Source organism: Hypomesus transpacificus, chromosome 11 (genome assembly GCF_021917145.1).
Source record: "Hypomesus transpacificus isolate Combined female chromosome 11, fHypTra1, whole genome shotgun sequence".
NCBI classification, from domain to species: Eukaryota; Metazoa; Chordata; class Actinopteri; order Osmeriformes; family Osmeridae; genus Hypomesus; species Hypomesus transpacificus.
Window position 1 is genome coordinate 4,214,109 of NC_061070.1, and position 19,099 is coordinate 4,233,207.

At 47.2% G+C, this 19,099-nt stretch overlaps 1 protein-coding gene across 1 annotated transcript; it reads right to left on the reverse strand.

Annotated features, from left to right (window-relative positions):
• Positions 1–12,093: 12,093 nt before the first annotated feature.
• LOC124473377 (histone H3-like) lies at positions 12,094–18,346 on the reverse strand. Its single transcript, XM_047028714.1, has 2 exons — positions 18,187–18,346; positions 12,094–12,362 (listed from the first exon to the last, which is right to left on the reverse strand). Exons 1-2 carry the CDS (start codon positions 18,344–18,346, stop codon positions 12,094–12,096), a joined length of 429 nt encoding a protein of 142 aa, XP_046884670.1.
• Between the last annotated feature and the right edge of the window lie 753 nt (positions 18,347–19,099).

Below are 19,099 nucleotides of genomic sequence, written 5' to 3' on the forward strand. Positions count from 1 at the left end.
TCAGACCTTTCTCCCCCAGGCATAATAGGAAGGAATATCGCCCCAAAATGCAGACAGCTTGCACTTACTGCGTTTGACACCACCCTAGGAGGGAAGCTGGACTCTGTGTGGAGGGAAGCCTTCCATCGGGTACAGGGGGCTGAACTGGTCGAAATGACGCTGACCGCAAGAGTAAGTGGTGCACAGAAGACACGCGTGCCAGCATCTTCTGTGGCCACAGTCTATGCTAGAGTAAACAAGAGAGCTAGTGACACCAATGCTTGTTGGATGCTAGAGCCCAGGAACATGCCATTGCCAGGTGGGCTGATCCCCGTCCCCACTGTGGTGTCCTTTAGTAGTAGAGTATTTCCAGTACAAGTGGTAAACCTTTCACAGGACGATGTTTGGCTGTCTCCTAAAATGAGCCTTGGAGTGCTTAGCCACTGTCAGTGTTATGAGAGTAACCCCTGTGAAGTGACATTCCAACGTATCTCTGCTGATCACGAAGTAGTGACTGTAGACCAGCATGTCAAACCAGGGTCTGATACTGACCCAGAGAACCTATTAAGTAGGTTGCAGATAGGGGGTACACCAGCACAGCAAGCGGAACTAGGAGTACTGCTCACAAGATATGCCGATGTGTTTGCACTCTGTGATGAAGACCTGGGGTACACAGACAGAGTGAGACACGAGATCCCGTTGACAGATGATAATCCTGTCTCTCAGCCGTACCGTCGCATACCACCAACGCAGCTTGAAGAGGTTAGGGAGCATATCTCTGAACTGCTCAGAAAGGGTGTAACATGTGAAAGCTCGAGTGCATATGCTTCGCCTGTTGTGTTGGTGCGTAAGGCTGATGGAAGTCTGAGGCTGTGCGTGGATTATAGGAGACTGAATTCTAAGACTAAACGTGACGCTTTTCCATTGCCACGTATAGACGAGAGTCTGGATGCATTGGGTGGGGCACAGATCTTCTCAACCATAGACCTTGTTAGCGGATACCACCAAGTGGCGGTCCATGAGAAAGATAGACATAAGACGGCTTTCGTTACACCGTTTGGGCTATACGAATATCAGCGGATGCCCATCGGAGTGTGCAACGCGCCCGCAACTTTTCAACGCCTCATACATGCCATCATGAGTGACTTAGTATTTCAGGTCGTACTAGTCTACCTGAATGACTTGCTGGTGTACTCGTCCACGTTTCAAGATCATCTAGTGAGACTTGAAACAGTGTTAAAAAGGCTGAGGGAGACTGGGCTGAAACTGAAAATAGAGAAGTGTCATTTTCTACAGTCAGAAGTCAAGTTCCTGGGCCATCAGGTTTTGTCAGAGGGGGTGCATACTGACCCCGACAAAATAAGTGCGGTTTGGGAGTGGCCAGTCCCAAATACTCCTAAGGAACTTAGATTATTCTTAGGGTTTTGTAGCTTTTACCGAAAATGTATTGAAGGTTTCTCTCAGATAGCTGGACCACTGCACGGTGTGGTAAATGTGTGCCTCAGAGAGAAAAGGCCCTACAAGGGAGCTCAGGTCTATAGAAGTTTGTGGACTCCCAAATGTCAAATTGCCTTTGAACATCTCAAAGACAAACTTGCGCCAACGTTGGGGTGTGCTGATTTCACCCTTCCATTTGTGATAGAGACGGAATAGAGTCTGGAATAAAACAACCCACAATAATTTCAACCTGTGCCCCCTCGCTATTATTCATTCACTTTGCCGGGCCACATTTGTAAATTATCAAAAAGAGAGGTTTTCTATTAGAATATTTGCAGCGATGAATGTGATATTTTGCCATCAATAATACAAAATTAATTATAAAAAAACAAAAAACGTGATTCTTATCACAACCATGAAAACCAAACAGTACATTCTCCCATAATAATACAAAATCAGCAAGAATATGGTCCACAACAAATCTGCAAATCTTGCCAAAATGTCTTTACGCTTGAGCAGTACCAAAACAAATGTGAGACAGTTTTTGGATGCTCACCACAGAAGCTACAGTTGGAATCAATGTCCGTTTTATAGTTCTTCAAATAATGACTTGCAGGGTGAAATTTGTGGATCAGCTTGTAGGACACCTCTCTAATCTTGTTAACTAATAGGTATTTATGCCAAACATTCCGCAAACACAAGTTATAAACAAACATATTCCAGTAGGTATGAACATATGGTATAGAAACAACATTCTTTTGAAACAGGGTACGAATAGACTTTATTTGGGGGGGGAGTAAAGAAAAACGAATTTCACTAACGGGTGAATCAATGGGATTGAGAGAAGGCAACTCATGAAGATGAGGCCTAGGTATACCTTTAAACAACATTAGAGTTCCAGACGGGATAGCATCAAACACTATAGCATACTCTCTGGGAGTGATGGGAACATTATAAAGAGTCAGGAAATCCTCATAGCTTAGTAGTACACCCTCATCATTGAAAAGTTGACTCCAATAGGATGTTGCTGTTAAACAATTTTTCCATGAATAAAGATTTGTTTCTGTATAGTATATTCTTATTGTTCCAAATGAAGTATTTATGTGGAGAAAGTTGTGTTTGTATAACAGAGACCAGGCTAACAGAACTTGTCTATGGAAAACAGACAATTTTGCAGGGATCCTATCAATATTATAGTTACAGAGTAGTACAAAGTTGAAGCCTCCAAAACGGGAAAATATTAAATTAGGTATAAAGTTCCATATTGAAGTTGGATTTTTAAAGAAATGTTTGGCCCAATTAATTTTAAAAACATTGTTCAAAGTGGAGAAACCTAAGAAGTTTAGGCCACCAAACTCATATGTATTCATAATGACAGATTTTCTTACATAGTGTGTGCGGTTTTTCCATATGAAGTTAAATAACAAACGATCAATTGCTTTACCGACCTTATCATCAACATGTATGGATTGGGCAACATAAGAAAGCCTAGAAATGCCCTCAGCTTTAGTAAGCAACACTCGGCCTTTCAGAGATAAATCTCTCTGTAGCCAGTGATTTAACTTACTTTTAGTTTTATCAATAATATGATTGAAATTTAACGAGCATCTGTCCTTTTGACCTTTAGAAATTGTAACTCCAAGATATGTTACACTTTCTTTCACTGGGATATTGCAAATGGAGGGCAGCAGACAGTCCTTAAGAGCAAACAATTCACATTTCTTGACGTTTAGGCAAAGACCAGAGGCTTTAGAAAAATTATCGATCAAATCAATCGCTCTAGGAATCTGTTCAGCAGTTTGTAGAAAAAGGGTTGTGTCATCTGCAAGTTGTCTTATAATAAGATTTCTGTCAGCAATATGGATACCTTCCAAATCACTGGATTTTACTCAACATGTAAGACGTTGGGTAGCAAGCAAAAATAAATAAGGCGATATTGGGCAAACCTGCCTAATTCCCCTATTCAGAGTAAATCTGGGGGATGAGCCGTGTTATAATTTAATAGAGCAGTTGCCATTTGTGTAAAGGGTTTTAATAGATATACCAAATCCAAATTTCTCAAGGCATTGAAAAATAAGTAAGTGCTCCACTGTGTCGAAAGCTGTATAGAAATCCAAAAAGGGAATGAAGCTGTCTTCAGAGATTAGATCCGAGTAGTCAACCAGATCTAGTACCAGACGGATATTGTTGGAAATGTGCCTATCTACCATAAAACCAGATTGAGTGTCATCTATAATTAAGTCCAGAACAGCTTTCATACGCTTAGCAAAGATGGAAGCAAACATTTTGTAATCATTGTTGAGCAAGCAGATTGGACGCCAATTATCAAGAAGCAAATCTTTCCTAGGTTTAGGTAGCAGGGTGATTAGACCTTGAGTCATGGTGGTAGGTGGTGAAGTGCAGGATATGCTTTCTGAGAGTACTTCTAACAGGAACAGTGCTAACTGGTCAGAAAAAGCTTTGTAAAATTCAGCTGTTATGCCATCTGTCCCAGGGGACTTGTTATTTTTAAGGTGCTCAATTGAGTCAACAACTTCCTGAATATTAATGGGGGCATCACACATGTCCTTTTCTACTCGCCCAATTGACTTCACATTATCTAAGGAGTTTAAGAAGCGGGAAGAGGATTCTCTACAGAACTTTGAGCTATACAGATTGTTATAAAAGCTACTACAGTGGTTAGATATTAATTTAGGATCATCTGTAATAACACCATTAATGTTTAGTTGTTGAATATTATTATTTTTCGAGTGATGTTTCTCTAATCTAAAAAATGTCACCTTGTTTTTCATATCCTTAATTTCTGAACAGGCAAAGTCAATTGTCTTTTGTAATCCCTCAATCTTCAGACTAACCATTTTTTCTATGGCGTCGTTGATTAGCTTGGAGAGAGTTAACATAATGTCAGAATCAGCACCGCGCTGTTCAACTATGCTTTTCTTGGATGGCGGACACTTGCTCGGGGTAACAGGCAGGGAGGGGAAATCCTCAACAGCCACTGACTTCAGAGACAGAGTGCCACTCGGACACGAGTATTTGTGGCAATTATCAATCAAGACATTGGCCTCCTGTTCAGCAGTGTTAGGCGACTCCTGGACTTGGGCAATGCTAGCGTTGCTAGCCGAGGTGTTTGATCCGCTGCTTCTCTTTCTGTGTGACATTTTTAGATATAGCTTCAAACAATAACTACCTGATGCTGTAAGCTGGCAGGATACTAACTTTCAACTATTAAAGTAAACATTTCACCGTGTTGTCAAAAAGTTGACGGAAGCGTGTACTCAAGCCGCCATCTTGGCTACCCCTCATGAGCGAAGCTAGTTCAGGCAAGGCAATTGGGCAGCGTGCGTCATCCGCTCACTACCCCATATGTGTATCCGGGGATCTCAGCTAGGATTGAGGCCTGCCTCGCAGACATCTCCGCCTGGATGACTGAGCACCACCTCCAGCTGAACCTTGCCAAAACGGAACTTCTCATCATCCCGGCCAAACCCTCCATCTCCCATGACCTCTCAATCACCCTGGGATCTGCGACGGTGACCCCCTCATCCTCTGCCAGGAACCTTGGGGTTACCATGGATGACGAGCTCTCCCTCACGGCCCACATTGCTGCGGTCTCCCGGTCGTGTAGATTCACCCTCTACAACATCCGGAAGATCAGGAGATACCTGTCTGAGCACTCCACCCAGCTGCTTGTCCAAGCACTTGTCCTCTCCAAGTTGGACTACTGCAACTCGCTGCTCGCCGGTCTCCCATCATGCGCAACCCGCCCTCTTCAGAGGATTCAGAACACAGCGGCCCGCCTGGTCTACAATCTACCCAGACGCTCCCACGTTACCCCGCTCCTCATCTCCCTCCACTGGCTACCCATAACGGCCCGCATCAGATTCAAGACCCTGGTACTGACCTTCCGATCAGTGAACGGGACTGCGCCTGACTACATCAAGTCTCTCCTGCAGCCTTACACCCCCACCCACCACCTACGGTCTTCTTCAGACAACCGCCTGGTGGTCCCACCTCTCAAGACCGCCTGGTCCCAGCAAAAGCTCTTCTCCTGCCTGGCACCCCAGTGGTGGAATCAACTCCCCACCTCCATCAGAGACACGGACTGTCTCTCCACCTTCAAGAGAAGGTTCAAGACGCACTTGTTCCGGGAGTACAATGGTACTTAGGAATGGTTTGCTGAACCCAACGCTAGTTTCCTCAAGGATCACAATGACTCTTGCTTAGACTGTTGCTCTTGTTGGTTAGTGGTAGCTGATTTAAACTGTTGTATTCTATTTTAGTTAATCCTATTTTTATTGCTTTCCTACAGGTACACCTGCACTTAGAGATTAATGTTGTGTAATTTTAACTTGTTTAACTACATGCTCTTATGGTTTCTTCCCTTTAGCACTATTTTTTGGTTGTTCACAATATGTACTTCTTGTTTTTGACTACCCGCAATGCTGTGGGGCTATGTTGTTGTTATTATCAGTGACCTATGCACTTTGTAAAGTTCTCTCTTGGAAGTCGCTTTGGATAAAAGCGTCTGCTAAATGAATAAATGTAAATGTAATGTAAATGTAAATGTGTAGCCAGCGCAAGCCCATTGGGCCACATCCGATAAAACGGCATCAAAGGCCACGCGGATATGCACACACTCACCCCGGTTGGTGTATGATCAGTGCTGCTTTCGCCCTCCACCATCCCCTTCTCCCCCTTGCTATCTGTATGTTCTATCCTTCAGGGGGATTGTCTCTATCATAGACATATATACATGTATATACAGTGCCCTCCAAAAGTATTGGAACAGTGAGGCCAATTCCTTTATTTTTGCTGTAGACTGAAAACATTTGGGCTTGACATCAAACGATGAATGTGAAACCAGAGATCAACGTTTCAGCTTTTATTTCCAGGTATTTACATCAGGATCTGATGCACAAATTAGAAAATATCACCTTTTTGTTCGAACCCACCCATTTGTCACGTGAGCAAAAGTATTGGAACATGTGACTGACAGGTGTGTTTTGTTGCCCAGGTGTGTCCTATTACATACATTATTCAATCAATAAATACCACTGAATGTCTACACTCAGGTTCAGATTGGGTAAGATAGGTTTTGTCTATGCAGACTGTATTCAGAGGTGAAAACAACATGAAAACCAGAGCGCTGTCTTTGGGTGAAAAACAAGCAATTGTGAGTCTTAGAGAAGATGGAAAATCAATCAGAGCCATTGCAGAAACATTGGCCATAGCCAGTACAACCATTTGGAATGTCCTGAAGAAGAAGAAAACTACTGGTGTACTAAGTAACAGACGTCGAACAGGTAGACCAAGGAAAACATCAGCAGTTGATGACAGAAACATTGTGAGAGCTGTAAAGAAAGACCCTAAAACAACTGTTAGTGAGATCAGCAACAACCTCCAGATGGCAGGAGTGAAGGTATCACTATCTACTGTTCGCAGAAGACTTCATGAACAAAAGTACAAGGGCTACACCAGAAGATGCAAACCACTCATTAGCAAGAAGAATAGGAAGGCCGGGCTGGAATTTGCCAAAAAGTACAGAGATGAACCTCAAAAATTCTGGGACAAAGTTTTATGGACTGATGAGACAAAGATTAACTTTTACCAAAGTGATGGAAAGGCTAAAGTTTGGAGAAAGAAAGGAACTGCTCATGATCCCAAACACACAAGCTCATCTGTGAAACACGGTGGAGGTAATGTCATGGCTTGGGCTTGCATGGCTTCTTCTGGGACGGGCTCATTAATCTTCATTGAGGATGTAACACATGATGGCAGCAGCAAAATGAACTCGGAAGTCTACAGAAACATTTTGTCTGCCAATTTAAGGAAAGATGCAACCAAACTGATTGGCAGAGCCTTCATCATGCAGCAAGATAACGACCCAAAACACACTGCCAAAACAACAAAGGAGTTCATCAGGGGCAAGAAATGAAAGGTATTAGACTGGCCAAGTCAATCTCCAGACTTAAACCCTATAGAGCATGCATTTTACCTGCTTAAGAGGAGACTGAAGGGAGGAACCCCACAAAACAAACAACAACTGAAAGAGGCTGCAGTGAAAGCCTGGGAAAGCATCAAAAAGGAAGAATGCAAAAGTTTGGTGACGTCAATGGGTCACAGACTTGCTGCAGTTATTGAAAGCAAAGGATTTGCAACTAAATATTAAGTCTTATTCACTTAAATATGTTTTAAGTATATCTGTTCCAATACTTTTGATCACATGACAAATGGGTGGATTCAAACAAAATGTGATATTTTCTTAGTTGTGCATCAGATCCTGATGTAAATACCTGGAAATAAAAGCTGAAACGTTGATCTCTGGTCTCACGTTCATTATTTGATGTCAAGCCCAAATGTTTTCAGTCTACAGCAAAAATAAAGGAATTCGCCTCACTGTTCCAATACTTTTGGAGGGCACTGTATGTCTATGGTCTTTATTGCTCCCTGCCTCATATGGTATGTATGTATGTATGTATGCATGTATGTATGTATGTATGTACGTGTCACATCGAGGAGGCAGGGAGTGCTTCCCTTAGATTATCCACTCCGCCAAAATCAAATCTATGTCCATGTCATGGTATCAATAAATGCTCAAATCTAAAACATGATTGTCTTGACTGAACTTAATATTAAGTTCACAAAATGATTGTATATGTTGCTGGCAATGATCAACAAGAGCGCCATTCCCGAAGTGTCCAGGGGGGTGTTCCATCAACGTCGATTAAGGAGCGATACTTTTTTCGCCAAGTCTCACTTACTTTAGCGAGAGTTCCATTCCATAAAGGTGGGTTATTCTAGTTCTAACCATGGTTCCAGCTACGTAACCAAGTTTCGGAACCAGCCTGATCCGTGTCAGGCTAAAAGTCAGGCTAAACTAAAATGTGTTGCAAATAATTTCAAACAGGTGGAAACAGAATCTCAAAAGTTCCGTCTAGTAAATTCCTGCGTGCAAAGCACTTTAGTCCTAGCCTGGCTCTGCCCTCCTACGTACTTCCGCTCAATTTGGATTTTGCTTCTGTACTAGGTCTGGGATGTCGGTTCTGAAGTCGGTTTCCAGAAACAAATTTTTTGTAGGTCCAATCAGCGAACAGAGGGAGTGGCTGAGAACGATGACGTTAATGTTGTGCACTTGTTTGAGTAGTTCAGTAATGGCGGCGGAGAAAGATGCGAGCGAAACTATTCCGCGGTTGTGGCAATGATGTTGTGGCCCTCCTCCCCACGGGGTTCGGGAAAAGTTAGATTTTCCAGCTACGCAGCTAGCTCCGTTACAGTAGTGGTGAAGGAGTTGGCTAAGGCGAACGCTTGCGATTGGCTAGTGCAAATCAGAGTGGCTCTGGGTGGATCCAATAGTTTTAAACTTCAACAGAAGACCCGCCTTCAAGGAAGTTAACGTTTGTCAATCGAGACATCCCAGACCCTCTGTGCAAATGAAATGTGCGAGGGTCTGGTTAGGACCAGGCTACTTTAGTCCGTGTTCGGAAACGTAAATTCAGACTTTTTGAAGTGCAGACATTAGGGGAGAGCGGTGGCGAAAGTAACACGGGCGAAAGTAACAAAGCGATTTTCTCAGAGCCCTGACTTCATTTGCTTTCCAAGTTATGACAGCACCTTCAGAATGCAACCATTGATGGAACTGCCAAATTTCACGTGATGTCGTCATTGTTTGCCGTGGTTAGGTGCGGAAAGCACTTTTCGAGTGCGCAAAGTAAATGACTGAGGCGGTCCTTTTTTGCTAATTACAAGTTGTGTTTCCCGTTTCATGTGTCACAGTCACAGATCAATCTACAGGTTATTTAGTGCTGTAACACATTTTGAAGGTTGCCTTGTCAGAGTTTTTCAGTTAAAAGTAAATCTGGTTTAAATGTTTAAATTAGCTTTTGTCCCGCCACTAATGCAATAGTATGTGGTGAATTTCTGTTTGTGGAAAGCCAGTTCTTGAAGTGGAGAAAAAAAGGTGCCGGTACTCTCTTGCATTGGCAAATCATTATGAAATGTGAGATTTCTACAGTGAAAAACTAAACTTGGATTTCTGGTACAACAACAATTTAATGTTAGCCTATTTATTAACAACATAAATGCATAGCCTCGGGAACATATTTTATCAGGGGGGTGGCTTAATGTTGCGGGGCGGCAGGGACGGACTGGGAGTAAAAATAGGCCCTGGACTTTTATCCACACCAGCCCACCAGAACCGGCCACCGTATAGCTACGCCACCACTGCTGCCTGCTAATGCATGCATAGTCTGTGTTTGATGTGATGCTAGTTCAGGAGTTCGATACTTTAAGGCCAACTTTTTTGGCCTTTATTTGAGCGCAAAATAGTTTTTTGAGCCTTGTGTAAAATAAAAATGGCTGTTTTTAATGGGTAAAACCTTGTCTAGTGAAAGTTATGTCTTTTTTTCTCTTTATTTTTCAGCCCCACCCTTACGTTTCTTATACTCCATCGTTTTCCATCGTTGTTCTTCTCCCGGTGTTCCCGATGGCCAGTCCGCTACTGCGGGGCTATTCCGCGGTGGTGGATTTTAAAGTCATATCATTTTAAATTCTCGTGCTCTCAGGGGGTGCTGCAGCACCCTCAGCACCACTAGTTCCCGCAGCCATGCATAAATGTACGTATTTATTTAAACAAGTTTGAAGCTCATGATTCGTAGCCTACCCGATGTTTCTGGTTGGACTTGGACATCTGTTGACGTGTCTGGCTCTGGCACACGTTCTTTTAGCGCCTTTCTGAAGCCAGGCTAACACAATTACTTATAAACGAAAGTCTTTTAGTTTCTAGGTTTGAAAGCAGCAGTGAAAAATCTGTTTTGCTGAGGCATCAGTTGATGCTGTCTAGATAACTTTTTCGAATCTAGTGTACCGGCACGCAAGAAAAGGTGCCGGTACGCTTAAGAGTAAAATGTAGAGGTGCCGGTACTGCGTACCGGTGAGTACCGGTCCACTTCGAGCACTGTGGAAAGCATTTATTAAAACATGTTTATGTCATATTACATCAATATAATATGCTAAGAGTGAGGGTCAGAAAGACAGACAGAGGTCTGATTCAGTAAAAAATGATAAGAAATATTTGATGCAACTGAAATTTAAAATTCATATTTTTTGGGGCAAAACTAATGGACAAAATATGTTTGCAGTTACATATTAACAAGGTCATAGTTAGGTATATGTAATAAAAACCAGAGTAACACAAAAAAATCTAGCTTGTATCGTTGTGTTACTTTTGACTCACCCCTGTGTTACTTTAGTCCCAACTGATGGGGTCGAAAGTAACAATGTGCAACTTGTGTTCAAGATGAAATTATACTGAAGTTGTTCAACATTTGTACAAAATACCATCTGGTATTGATAGACCACACTTGTAAGTTATGGACCCAAGCAAAAATATATCTATGTCTAAAACATTCTCTTTTAAAATTCAGTTTTTCTGACAAGTTTTACTTTCACCCCCGCTCTCCACTATAAATTGAAAATAAATAAGACATAACAAGAGAACGATCCATTGACAGGGTTCATAAAAGGAGAACATACATTTAACATATTTTCTGCTGTGTATTGGGGGGGGACAGATGGGTATTTTGTCAATATTGGGGGACACACAACCGCCCCCCCCCCCCCCAAAGAATGCGTGGTTACGCCCTTGGATAAGTGCTTCACATTTAAGGCATTTAGCTAAGACTTGCATGTGCAGTAAGTAATGTCACATTAAATAATGTATTTAAACTCAAGTTTGTGTGGTGCGCCGCTGTATATCAGTTGTAAAAAAAAGAAAAAGAAATTGTGCCCTCTATAGTTGCGTTAATAATTGCATTGTATGTCAATTTAAAGTGTGCCCCTAAATGTTCCGCTTACGGTCCAAAACATTTCAGTCATTTTCATACTAGGTGGTCTTAGTAAAAAAAGTTAGTCCGGAGCCCTGGAGCTATTTACACATCTCTTTTTTCTTCACCATTTATTTTCTTACTTGTAATTGCATTTGGCCAAGGCCGTTGGAGGAGTTAGTGTTACTGTCAAGATACCCCAAAAAAGGCAAGCCGACTCTTCAGTGCCGAAGAAGTGAAAACAGCCATTTTATTATATTAAATATAAATTCTCTCATTACTTTACGTGTACTTTAAACTAAGCAAAATTATTGTGTTTCAATGTAGCTTATATTGGGGATATTACCAACTGAACAAATCAAGCTTAATGTTATTTCAGAGTTTGTTAAACTTGAAAACAGGTCATTTTGAACTTAACAGAAGGGTTAATACTTAAAACATCTGGTTGTACAATAATCATGTCCTATCACAAACTGATGAAACATTGTAGAGCTGTTGTCTCTTCCACCCCCCCCCCCCCCCCCCCCCCAAAATCATAGTGGACTATTGAGCATACTGAAGCGTATTATCCCCCCCCTTTTGTATTAAACTTGACACATTCCTACTTTTAAAATTAAGATCCGTATTATTACATGCATCTCCCTGCCACAGTAAATAGTATTAAATAAGTTTATAAAGCCATAAGAAAAAAAGGCTTCAATCCTTGTTTGAATTTCAAGTGTCAGCAATCATTACTTGCAGACTTAAGAACGTATGACCAAACCGTTTGACACGGAAGGTATTTGTCTTTTCGTTTTCAGTGAGGTAGCTCTTAAAAGAGCCTTTGTGGGTTTCGAGATCAGACAACAGTCGTCTAGGCGCGCTCTCCGCGGATGTGGCGGGCCAGCTGGATGTCCTTGGGCATGATAGTGACCCTCTTGGCGTGGATGGCGCACAGGTTAGTGTCCTCGAACAGACCGACTAGGTAAGCCTCACTGGCCTCCTGCAGAGCCATCACAGCGGAACTCTGGAAACGCAGGTCGGTCTTGAAGTCCTGGGCGATTTCCCTCACCAGACACTGGAATGGAAGTTTGCGAATGAGCAGTTCGGTGGACTTCTGATAACGATAGTTAATGGAGGTAACTCCAGTTATATGAGTGGAGCGGAGCCCCATAGGGGAGCTCTGCTCCTAATGGTTTACCCGCTGCCTAGTGCAGCCAATGACTGAAGATCAAAATGTACCCGCACCTATCACTCACACAGGTGCCCTATATAAGGGGGTGACAGCCGTCACTCATCCTCCCAAAAGTATTAAATACAGCCGGGTTGAATAAGTCGAGCTGGGCCTGCAACCCTATGGGGCTCCGCTCCACTCATAGAACTGGAGTTACCTCCATTAACTATCGTTCTATTTCGTGGAGCTCCGCCCCATAGGGGAGCTCTGCTCCTAATGGTTTAGGCGGAGCGAGCGAGGCCAGATATACCCCCAGTGAGACTAGATCTAAAAAGACACATCACCTCACAAGACACCGAGGACAGACCTGCTGATGTAAATAATACATAGGGTCTGTCCTCCCGGTCAGGCCCCTACTGTGACACAGAGAGCCGTCCGGGGTAAGAAAAACAGGGGAAGTTTACTTAGAAACTCATGTTGTTTCCCTCGCCTGCACAACAGCATAGCTGGAGGGGCAACAGAATACATACAGTAAAGACATCTCAACTGAGAACGTCTGCCTGTCCCACATTTGGCGATATAACCAACGAACAACTCGCATCTAGGGCCCACAAGAACCTAGCAAGTTGTCATCTCGCTACACCTGATCCACCAGCCATGCTGAGGACAGAATGCACAAAAGATGAGGAGGAAACGTCCAAAAGATAATATCGTACAAATGGTGAAGGCGACGACCAAGACGCCGCCTCACAAATCTCCTCCACTCCCACACCCCTGAGGATGGCGGCTGAGGCTGCCACTCCTCGGGTGGAATGAGCCCGAATGCCAGGTGGCACGGGACATCTCATAGACTCGTATGCGAGACCAATAGCCTCGCAGAGCCAGTGAGAAAGTCTCTGTTTGGAGAGTGGCAAGCCAGCTCTCGATCCACCGTAGCAGATCAGTAACTGGGGAGAAGATCTGATACTTGCAGTGCATTCCAGATAGCGCGACAGAGCGCGCACTGGGCACAGCCCATGTAAGCGTCTTTCCTCCTCTCCGCTGTGCGGAGGCGGGAAAAAGGCTCTCAGTTCGCAGCTCTGTGCCCTGAACGCTCGGCTAATCACCTTGGGGATAAAGGCCGGATTAGGACGCAACACTGCTCTCGTTCGATCACCCGAGATGATCAAACAATCCGCGCGCGTTGACAGAGCGCACAAGTCGCTCACTCGCTTAGCCGTAGTCAAAGCGAGGAGCAGACTCGTCTTGAGAGAAAGCAAACGTAATGGCACGTTGTCTACGGGCTCGAAAGGTGGTCCGCACAGAGCGTCTAACACCAGAGATAAATCCCATGTAGGTGCTGACGCTCTCGGAGGTGGCCTGAGCCTACACACCCCAGCCAGAAAACGCTTGACCAGCGGGTGGCTGAACAGTGTCGTCTTGGCGAACCCTTCGTGACATGCCGAAATGGCAGCCGCGTAAACACGCACAGTGCTCGCGGCTAAGCCCTCGTCAAACAACGATTGTAAGAAAAACAAGAACATTTCGACCGGACATGAGACCGGGTCAAGGTTCCGTTTTCCACACCATTGTGCAAAGGCTTGCCAGCGCGACGCGTACCCTCTAGCAGTAGATTGTGCGCGCGCACCCAGAATGGTCTGAATGACAGCATCAGACAGACCCCTGCGCTCTAAGAGCTCCCTCTCAGTAGCCAGGCCATAAGTGGGCCTCCGATCACTGGAGGGCTCTTCACCAGGCCTCCGGCCTGAGAGAGCGCATCCATCTGGTGAGGTATGGGCCAAGGCCCGCCTACCAGCATCCCCATCAGTTCCGGGAACCACGGGGCTCCGGGGCGATCGGGGGCTATCAGAATGACCGACAGCCCCTCCGACCTCACCCGAGCCAGCAAGGGAAGGATGGAGGCCAGAGGTGGAAATGCGTACAGTAGACCTCTCGGCCAGGAACGGTGCGCAAACGCATCGACTCCCAGCGGAGGTCTGTCCTGTGTGCGCAGCGAGAACCATAGAGGACACTGTGTGTTGTCTCGTGACGCAAACAGATCCACCTGTGCTCGGCCGAAGCGTGCCCAGATCAGAGAAACGATGGACGGTTTCAACCTCCACTCGTCCTCTCTCGGGCCGCCCCTTGACATCAGGTCCGCTCCTTCGTTGAGCAGACCTTGAATGTGCTGAGCTCTCAGGGAGCGCAGGTGCGTGAAAGCCCAAGTCCACACTTCCTCCGCTAAGCGATGAAGAGATGGAGAGCGCACCCCTCCCTGTCTGTTGATGTAAGCCACCGTCGCCCTGTTGTCGGATCTGACGAGAACGTCTTGATCCTTCAACACCAGCGCGAAATGGCACAGAGTCAGTCGAACCGCTTCGAGCTCCAGGAGGTTGATGTGACGCGTCTCTGACGGTTCCCATCTTCCTCCTATTGAGCCCGCCTGACATACTCCACCCCACCCGGTCAAGGACGCGTCCGTAAAGACCGGGTAGAGAGATGTCACTCTGCCCATGTCGACTCCGCGCGTCAAGACACGCGGGTCTCTCCAATGGCTCAGATCGGCTTTGACTGATCTCGGTATCACTAGCAGTCTGCGGCGGTGTCGCACCGGATCCAACCGCAGCTGAGCGAACCATCTCTGCAGCTTGCGCATGTATAACAGGCCCAATGGCACTACTACATGAGCCGCCGCCATCAACCCCAACAGGGACATCACCGACAGTGCGGTGACTGTGCGTGAGACCCGGAACGCACGGAGAGCTATCGAAATAGCCTCTCTCCGTGGTGCCGACAGTCTGGCTCTCATCCCAACAGTGTCCAAATGGATACCTAGGTAGGTAAACTGCTGAGCGGGCCATGGAGCGCTCTTCTCCCAGTTGACCGCGAACCCCAACTGGCTGAGCTGAGTCACCAGTGAGATCGCGTCCTGGATAGCTCTGTCCGGAGACTGAGCCAGAACTAACAGGTCGTCGAGGTACGCCAGAATGCGTATACCCCTCCGCCGTAACGGTTCTAGAGCTGCTTCCACGCACTTGGAGAAAGTTCGAGGAGCCAGCGCGTACCCAAACGGCAGGCGCGTGTACTCGTACTTCTTCCCCTCGAAGGCAAAACGCAGAAATCTCCTGTGCTTCAGTTTGATAGGCACATGGAAATACGCGTCCTTCAGATCTATGCTGATCCCAAAGTCGTTCCGCTGCACACAAGTCAGCAAACGCTTTATCGTCAGCATGCGAAAGGGCCGTTTGGCCACACTCTCGTTGAGCACCCTCAGATCTAAAATCGGTCTCATCTGCCCGTTTTTCTTGGGAACCAAAAAATAAGGGGAGTAGAGACCCGAGTTCTCTTGATCTCTGGGGACAGGGATCACCGTCCCTTTGGTCAGCAAGCTCGCTATCTCTTTCCGAAGTGCGAGCGCTTTCAGCGGACAGGACAAGCGTGTCTCCCTCACTCCTCTGAAAGGAGGAGGAGTGCGCATGAACTGGATGGTATAACCCTCTCTCAGTATCCTGTCTAGCCAGCCTGACAGTGAGCATGACTCTCGCCACTCTGCATAATGCAGAGAGAGCGGGCGTGCGTTCAGCTGCGGAGCCGCAGACAGGAAACGGCCGTACTCTCGTCTGACCCCAGCCGCCGCTGTGCACCGACTCGGCGACACAGCCCAAGGCGGGGTCAACTCGAAAGGGCTGGAGCAGCGTCTCAAGGCCAAAAGAGGCCTGAGTGCTGTCCTCATTATGATCCTCGAGAAGACTCACAGCGCGACCAGAGGTCTGCGCGTAACGTTGCAGCGGTGGCTCATGTAACGTGATAACAGAGTCACACGCTGTGTTATGGCGCATGGGGGAGGCTAGCGGTCTGGCCACACGCTTGCTAGCTGGGCCAGACTCCGCTATGTACGTGCCCGATGGTTTGGCATCGCTAGTAGTTGGAAACTCGCGAACCGAAACCAACTCATTACTCCGCTCGACAACAGTACGAGTGCTCAGCTCAGTAACTGTCGAGATTGTAAGAGGCACTGGATGGAACACTTGTCTTTCTGGGAAAGAGTAAAGCGGAGGTCCAAGCCTCTTTATTTCATCCCTACAAACAGGGGTGGGAACCGAAGCCTCGGTCCCCGCCGCCAGTCACGCTGTCCTCTTTTTCCCACCTCCGCCACCACGCCAGCTGGGATTAGGCGGACGGCTGTAACCCGCTCTCTCGGGGGGAACAGCCAAAGGTGGAACAGGTGTCACGGGAGGAGCAGCCTGCGTCGCAGTGGCCGCTCGTGCCACCGGACGGCGAGCTCGTTTCCTTCTACCTTGTGTGGCACCTGCAGGGATAGAGAAGGGAGCAGCGTTAGCCTTTTTCTGCAGGGGCATATGCCCCAGCAGGTGCTTCCTCTCCTCCTCCAGGCGCGAGAAGCGTTCGGACGCTGCGGCCACAGCCGGTCCGAACAGGCCCTCGCCCGTCACCGGGGCATTCAGCAGGGCAGACTTGTCCGCCTCTCTCATGGCCGTCAGGGACAGCCAGAGGTGGCGATGAACAACAAGGCTGTTGCCCATTGCTCTGCCTGCACAAATGGCCGCCCCCTGATTCAGGTGGAGCGCCGCGGACGCCATCCTGGCCACCCACGACGTCTCCTCCGGCGACAGGCCCTCAGGTTTCTCCGTCGAGAGCTTTGAGACCGCTGCCGTTAAAAGGGCGGCGTTGCCGGAGGCTGCCGCTGCCTGCGCACCCCAGACATAAGCTTTGTCTGCCAGAGAGGCAGTAAGCTTGTCACGGGAGGACGGCAGGTTTGCCTTCTTAGTCGTCATCCACGCGCTGGCCCCTGGAACCAGGTATGCCGCGAGGGACGGTTCCAAGGGCGGGGGGCCGGTCTTAACCGCCTCTCCCAGCCCGGTCACCCTCGTGAAAGGGAGCAGCGCTTTGACTGGCGCGTTAGCCATCAAAGGCGCTTCCCAGGAGCCCTGCACGTAATCAGCCAGCTTTGGCATGGTGGGGCACAGGGGTTTTGAAGTCTTCATGCGTTTTGCATGGGGGCCAACCTCCCACGGGTCCTCTTCCTCCACAGGAGGAGAGGCCGGCAGCGGAACGCCCATGATCTCCGCTGCTTTCTTAATGATTGCAGGGAAATCCGCCCTTCGAGACAGTGCAGAAGTGACAGTAGGGCCGGGAGCCGGCTCCTCGTCATCCTCCGAAATTGAACTCAGCGCCCGCCCTTCCACATCAGGAAAGGACAGGGGGGCTGTGCGCAACACGTTCTTCAGGATAACCTCCACAGGAGGGTCCCTACTAGACGGTTGCGCCTCATTTGCCGCCTCGAGGTGGTCCTCAAACTCCGAACTCTCCTCGTCGGAGATCAGGGCCGAGACCACATCTTCAAGGGGCTCTTCCACCTGGAAAAAATCAAAGCGCAGCCGCCTCTCCGAAACGGAGAGGCAAGCGCATGATTCGCAGTCAGGGGAATCCACCAACCCGTCCCTGGCATGCCGGGGTCCCATGCACACGAAACAGAATTCGTGGCGGTCCCCCTCAGCCTCCAGGTAACGGCACCTGCACTTGGCTCTTAAAAGAGCCTTGCGCGGGAGCGGTGGCATGGAAAAGCTCATTTTTCTTTTCTTCGCGATACTCTTCTATCTTCAAGCCAGTGAATTCAAGCAACCCGTGCTGAATTTTTTGGGAGGATGAGTGACGGCTGTCACCCCCTTATATAGGGCACCTGTGTGAGTGATAGGTGCGGGTACATTTTGATCTTCAGTCATTGGCTGCACTAGGCAGCGGGTAAACCATTAGGAGCAGAGCTCCCCTATGGGGCGGAGCTCCACGAAATAGAACGACGGATCTCTCTCAGAGCCACGGTCCCCGGCCTGTAACGATGGGGCTTCTTCACGCCACCGGTAGCTGGCGCGCTCTTACGAGCAGCCTTTGTGGCGAGCTGCTTCCTCGGGGCTTTGCCACCGGTAGACTTACGAGCGGTCTGCTTGGTTCTAGCCATGATACTTGTCTTCGAGTTGAAGTGAAGTCCTGGTAGAAAGAATAAGTACAAGTTTATATGGTCGGTTTGTCGTCTGCTGATTGGACTTCTCTCCCGAGCAGACTGATTGGAAGACCGTCGACACCTTCTCCTTTGGCAATTGGACTCGGGGACCTAGCGTCCGTTCCCGCCCACACTTGAAACCTTCTTGCTCCGCTCTGATCCTTCGCACCGTTACGCCCAGTGGCGGGCACGTAGTCGTTTAATGAATGAGTACATTAATAAACATGCGGCCTAAATTCATTCTTTCATTCGACTTTTTTCACACCAATGACAACCTGAGCATAAATACAGTATTCAATTATTTCAATTTAAGGCGCATATCGATCCAAAGTAATCCAGCATTTCATTTTCCTGACCATTCCGAAGGAATGAGCACTGGCTTATACACATCGAATGAACAGCACAGCAACGATAGTTAATGGAGGTAACTCCAGTTCTATGAGTGGAGCGGAGCCCCATAGGGGAGCTCTGCTCCTAATGGTTTACCCGCTGCCTAGTGCAGCCAATGACTGAAGATCAAAATGTATCCGCACCTATCACTCACACAGGTGCCCTATATAAGGGGGTGACAGCCGTCACTCATCCTCCCAAAAGTATTAAATACAGCCTGGTTGAATAAGTCGAGCTGGGCTTGCAGCCCTATGGGGCTCCGCTCCACTCATAGAACTGGAGTTACCTCCATTAACTATCGTTCTACTTCGTGGAGCTCCG

What these genes read in the sequence shown, in the direction of transcription:
- LOC124473377 (XM_047028714.1), bottom strand. Translation starts at nt 18,346, where the DNA reads ATGGCTAGAACCAAGCAGACCGCTCGTAAGTCTACCGGTGGCAAAGCC. An exon ending in GGCTCTGAGAGAGATCCGTC is followed by an intron (nt 12,363 to 18,186) that starts GTTCTATTTCGT and finishes ATATAACTGGAG; the next exon opens with TTACCTCCATTAACTATCGT.